We start from the raw sequence: 6,274 nt of genomic DNA, 5'->3' as shown, positions 1-6,274 counted from the left end.
GATTAGAAATAAAGCGTCTCAGATATTTATATATATATATATATATATCTATGTGTGTGTGTTGCGTACCCCGGCCTGTTGGTTGGCATCCTCGGGCTCAGGTCGGGGGTTTGAATCCCCTCTGACACAGTTGGCCTTAAGGTGATGGTACTCAAATTGTTAGGCATATTAGGGGTGACTGGAGTCTCGTATAATAACCTCTGGCCATTCTTTATTATGATTAACCAGGTAGAAAAATGGAACTATACCTTTGCAATGGAAGGGTACTTCCACAACATGATTTGATTCTGAGAATAGCCATGAGTGCTAACTAGTTCATTCACATTCTTCGACCACGCAAGGCTACAAACCTACAATATAACCAGAATTGAAGTTAATTGTCAAGGGAGAAAAGTTTTAGAATGGTACCTAGACTCTTTGTCCTCAATTTAATCCTCGAATTCTTCTAAACTTTCAGAATTGAAGTTAACTTTTAAAGGAGAAAAATTGTCAAAATGGTTCTCTGACCCTTTTTATAGGGAAAGCTTATTTTAGTCTTATAGTATATAAAAATGTTAATATAGCCTTCGAACTCTTTTAAAGGAGGCTGACGGAGTCTCCGTGCTATTTTAGCCCATATAGAAAGAGTCTAGAGACTAATTTGATACATTCATAAACTCTGAGACTAAAATGATGCAGTATAAATAATCACAGCACTATTTTGAAACACACATTTGCATGATCATACCTGACTGCCAGTATCGACACACTGCAGCATATTACTCTTAGATGTGTTCCAGAAGCGAATGCATCGATCAGCTGTTCCGCCCCCTGAAGCAAGAAGACCCTGCTGATGTGGAGACCAAGCTATGGCTTTTACTGCAGCTGTATGATCTGTGAATTTCAATACTGGATGTTGTGACCTCTGGTTCCAGATTAGAAGCTGATATTGTCATTTAAGCACAAACAAAATGGGTAATATTTAGCAATATATCTGCTAGCAGAAGAAACATGAAAAAAAATGGGAAATTTACATACGAAGCACACAATTCTTATGTATTTACATATCTCACAAACAAAACTTTCATATTAATATACACATCATTTCGGTGCGTTAAACAAATGCATGAAAAGGCATATTTTATATTATTTTTGATGTGGTGATATTAAAGATACGATGAGTGCTGTGTGTAAATATGAAAGTTTAGGTGTCACATAGGAAAATATATAAGCATTGTGTGATATGTATGTAAATGCCCAAAAATGTGAAAAATGAATAGAAGATGCCTAATTTACACTAACCTGATTGTCATTTCCACCTGATGCAAGTTCTCTATCATCATGAGACCACTTCAGTCCACAGACCTTATGAAAACAAGAGATTTATGTATATATAAAAGTAAGAAAATTCTAAATTATTCATTTAAAGTCTAAAGGTTGGTTACCTCGGATCGGTGGCCCAAAAGTTTGTTGATGAAATCGTTTGGGATGCGGAGATCATGCTGCACTATATTTTTGTCCCTACTTCCAGAAGCCAAAATGCAGGTGCTCCATGCCAATACTCCGGTTCTTGTTTGATGACCTCCCATCGTCCGGATCTTTTTGCATCGAGCTACATCCCAAATCTAAAAATTACATATCTTGAGTTAGATGTTACTTGTTAATGTCAAATTTGAGCTTCCAAGCTTTCTTAATGGCGTTGAGAGATATTCAGTTCTTTTGCAGTCAGAATATCTAATCCTTTCAAACTCACACATAGAAATGGTTCAAAAATCACAAGATTTTCTTTGATCAGAATCTCAAATATTGCTTTTATTATATAGGTAATCATCTTATTTGAAAACAAGATACGTATGGGCTTTCAAGAAAATTTAAAATAAAATGTAGCATTTACATACCACCCAATTCCTACGTATTTACATATATAACACCTAAACTACCTAAACTTTACTTTTTACCTAAACTTTACTTTTTTACATTAATACCGCCCAAATCTTTTATACCACATAAAAAGTACCACCATTTTAACATTTAAAAAGTGAAATACATTTTCGTACATAAGTAAAATGGCATATATGTAAAAGTTGAATTTTACGTATTAGATATGTAAATACATAGGAATTGAGAGGTATGTATGTAAATCTTCCTGCAAAAAATAGTTAGCTGCAACACCAGCTTCCTACCTGAATATCTCCAAGCGTTGTTCCGACAGCAAGATATGATCCCTCTCGAGTCCATTGCACAGCACAAACACCATCACTATTTCCCAAATCACATAATTTTGTCACCTGGATTAATGCACAGAGAAACCACATTAAGAATCAATCATAAAATGTACATGTATTTAAATAAAAATTGTTGAATCCTATTTTGTCCATGGGGTTATGCCAAAATCGTACTGACCCAACGTAAATGAGAAGGGTCAAAAAAGTAAAATTTCTTTGCGTAAGGTCCATTATGTCATGTAAAGAGATGAATAGAAATTTCCTAGGATTTGTGGTAGAATGGGAGCAATGAGAGGCCAAACCTTGCTGGTTGATGCATTCCAGAGGTAAACACAAGTTCCTAATCCAACTGCAAGAGCATTCTGAGAGGACCAATCCACAAGGTTCAGGTAAAAATCATCTTGAAGTGAGGGGGCATCCAAAATCTGTATTTCATAAATCAAAATGAAATGTTTACAAATTTTGTGCTGTAGAAAATTTCATATAATCTCCTTCTTTTATAGTTGTACTATTAAACATCCAATGCAAATGTAATTGAAATAATTAATAATATTAAAAACAACAAAAATGAAGTTTTAAAATGAATTAGGTGAAAGTATTATATCTATTTTACTGCAAAAAAGAAAGCCCTATATCAAATTTATAGGATGCATAAACTAGTGTACATAAAATTGGAAGTTGAAATTGTCTAAATTTATAGATGCCATATAAAAAAGTTTTGAATTTAATATCAAAAAATGTTAGTAGGAATACATAAAATTAATATAAAATGCCACAATGTAACCTTAAGTTTTAAATAATAATATTAAGCAATATAAAAAAATTACATATTATCTTCCTTTTTCATTTTGAATTGAAATTAAACATTATAATATTTTATTTATCTTAAAACATGTATTTTAAAAGGTTTATTTAATGGTTACATATATAAATTTAAATTATAATGAAAAATTAGTTGCACTTTTTCACTTAAATTTATTTGTTAAACTTTTAATCATTTTCGCTCGAATTGGGACCTTATATTAAAAAATAATAATTTATTTAATTTTATTACTTTAATTAACCCTTCTAAAATAAAGAAGATTGTGCCATTTAGTAATTCATGAACTTTTATCAACGATTTTCAAGAAAATTATTAGTTCAATTATAATTTGTTGCGACAGGGACAAAAAAGAAATATAAAAAAAGCAAAAGCAATTCCATATGAGCCCGAATAATAGTATCACTATTCATAATTCTTTTACTTCTATAAAAATTATAACTAAATATTACTAAATTACAATATTCATATTTTAATGATTTCATTTATTTAATTATGTATTTATTTTTAAACCGAAATTAATTTATATATATATAACAAATTATTTACTGAACAAATATACCTATTTTTAAGTTGTTAATTGATATGTATATAAATGGCAAATGGGTATGATTAGCAATTATACATTATTTGTGTGTTGAAAATTATTTTGTATATAGATATGATTTTTTTGGTTATCAATTATGAGTTGTTTTGTATAATGTTGACGATATAGAAATAGATAATTCCCCACTTTTATCGCACAATTTATTTAGAAAGATATATAGGGGTAGGCATATTTGTTATGTGTCATTATAATTGAAGGAGATCATTTTAATCCCAAAATTTATAAACTGTACATTTACTCACCAAACTTGTTTAGGTTGAAATAGTAGTAGTCAATGAAGATTATTTGGCCCTCATTGAAAGAAACAAAAAAAATTAATTAAGAAGTTTTATAAACTCTAGGACTAAAATGACCCGATATAAATATTTTGGGGATTATTTTGACATCATAAAATTGTAAGAAATTTTCGTAGAACTTGCCAACAAAAAACTTCAAAATAAATCTCAGTTTAGCCATATCAATTATACAAGAACCTGCCACTTCAATTTAAAAAATAAATAAATAAATAAATAAACAACTACAAAGCTTGATCATTTAGGAAATAATAAATAACTAATAACTAATTTTGTAATGGTGATATTAAACGATAAATCCTTCAAAAAATTCAAACAATATTATTTAAGGCCCATTCGATTCCATTATTTGTTTGTACACAATTTGAAATCAATATGAATTATGAACTCAATAACACTTTCATTTCTTTAAAATTAATGGCTTGATTTTGACATTCAAAATAAATGAAAATAAAATCATGAGTTTTCTATCTACAAGCAACCAAACAAGCTCAAAGTAGAGTTTCTCAAAACCCTTATACATATGCAAGTTAATTAAATTTGTGCCACATCTTTTTCTCAAAAATTAGCTTGGAAATTAGAAAATTTATTTTGATAAATCTTACTCCTGCCTGTTGGCATTTACCCAAAAAAATTTCACACAATGTCAAAAAATAATAAACAATGAAACCACCACTGGCAACAAAATGCAGGGCTTTAATTCTTTCTTATAGCTGATAATCAATTTTTTAGGTGAGTATAACATTATTCTATATAAAAGGATTAAATATTTACCAACTACTATTTCATTATATTATAAAAGATTTGATGCTCAGCTCTCAAAAACTGAAAATAACACAATGAAAAAACGTTAAACAAATCGAAAGTTGATGTGCATAACACTTCCTGCTGTTCGTCAAAATTGAGATAATGTGCTCAATAGATAAGATTGAACCGAGCTCCTGAATTTAACCAAACTAGAAATTATTACAGATTTTCAGATTCGATTAAAAGGCTGATAAGAAATTTGAAAACTCCAAATTAGAGTTCCAATGCAGAACAGAATAAATGTTTATGTTCAGTTTTTGAGTAAAGGAGCTTTCTCCGGAGCCAAGATTACCTTATGTGGAGTCTTTGGTATTTTTCTTGGTGGCTTTGGACATGTGGAGCATTCAGGCCCTCCATCTTGACCAGTGACGATGCCGGACAACGGTGAGCTTGGCGATGAGTGGTCAATCTTAAACCGAAACATGTTCTTATTTGGAGTTTGCGGCGATCCCTGCTCCCCGCCGGCCGGAGAAAAGGAAAACGTCTCGGTGCCGAAGAGCTCAGCTCTCAGTAGCCGCAAGTATAGATCGTTAGTTCCCTCCTTCGCCGGAGAGGGCTTATCCACCACCGTGAAGGTTTCTAGCCTGGAAGATGACCGGCAGGGGATAAATCGGTCACTGTAGATTACCTTCTTCGGCGACGGAGACTTTGGGATAACTGGGAAATGGGTTAGCGACGTGTCGAGGCGGAGAGACGATTCCAAGCCGGCGGGCAAGTTCAAGCGGCTCTTCTTTGGATCCATTTTCGATAGCTCTCCTTTCGCCCGGCAAGAAGATGCTTTTTGGGCGAGAAAAAGAGAGAGAGAGAGCACCTGCTAGGGCAGCAACGGTCACCGGATGAAGTGTTATTTTGAAGAGCTATTTTAGCGATTTTTAGCAGGAGGAACCTTTACTGCGCTCAAGTAGCCGTTGGACGACACAGGGTTTTTTTTTTCTTTTTTTAAAGTGGCTAATATTTAACTCAAGTAGAAATTCAATAAATCCTGTAAATTCAGATTTTTGAACTTTAAGGCAATTAAATCTTTGATAATATAATTCAGGATATCGATCAAATATAATCAAATCCAGTAAAGTTATTTGATAATATAGTTTAGGATATTGATATTTTAGGCTAAATATAAATGTAATATTATCTATAATTGATGTAATGATATAATTAATATTGTCTATTTCTAATTATATTAACAAGTAAGTACATAATCAGTAAGTCAATAATCAATAAAAAAAATTTTGTTAAATTAATCAATCATTAATTACTATTTTAATATTCAATAATAAGTGAAAATTAATTATTAATTAAATGTTTTAATTATTAAGTAGAATTTCACTTAAACTATTTAAATATTAATTAGTACTAATTTTTTATAAATTAATTTTAGATTTGAACTTGATTTCAAGTATGGTGGAGTTTTGAATTTTGAGAGAAGCTTAGATGTTTAGCGTAATGTAATACCTACCAAGGCTAGATTCATAATTATCAAATTAAGATCACTATGCTCAAAACAATTTAAAAAAGATTCAAGCTCAAGGGGCCCGAGGGATGC

At 31.2% G+C, this 6,274-nt stretch overlaps 1 protein-coding gene across 1 annotated transcript in view; it reads right to left on the bottom strand.

Annotated features, from left to right (window-relative positions):
* Positions 1-5,613, bottom strand: part of LOC110030693 (protein FIZZY-RELATED 3) — an 8,098-nt gene extending 2,485 nt beyond the window's left edge. Inside the window, exons 1-7 of the mRNA XM_020733541.1 lie at positions 5,024-5,613; positions 2,507-2,629; positions 2,163-2,267; positions 1,425-1,604; positions 1,282-1,344; positions 728-922; positions 249-350 (exon numbers count right to left, since the gene is read on the bottom strand). Coding sequence (XP_020589200.1) covers positions 249-350; positions 728-922; positions 1,282-1,344; positions 1,425-1,604; positions 2,163-2,267; positions 2,507-2,629; positions 5,024-5,473 — 1,218 coding nt within the window. The 5' untranslated portion in view covers positions 5,474-5,613. The remainder of the gene's footprint in view (positions 1-248; positions 351-727; positions 923-1,281; positions 1,345-1,424; positions 1,605-2,162; positions 2,268-2,506; positions 2,630-5,023) is intronic.
* Between the last annotated feature and the right edge of the window lie 661 nt (positions 5,614-6,274).

Source organism: Phalaenopsis equestris, unplaced genomic scaffold (assembly GCF_001263595.1).
Source record: "Phalaenopsis equestris unplaced genomic scaffold, ASM126359v1 Scaffold000002, whole genome shotgun sequence".
Taxonomy (NCBI): Eukaryota; Viridiplantae; Streptophyta; class Magnoliopsida; order Asparagales; family Orchidaceae; genus Phalaenopsis; species Phalaenopsis equestris.
The sequence above is the reverse complement of the archived record's forward strand: the minus strand, read 5'-3'. Positions and strand labels throughout refer to the sequence as shown.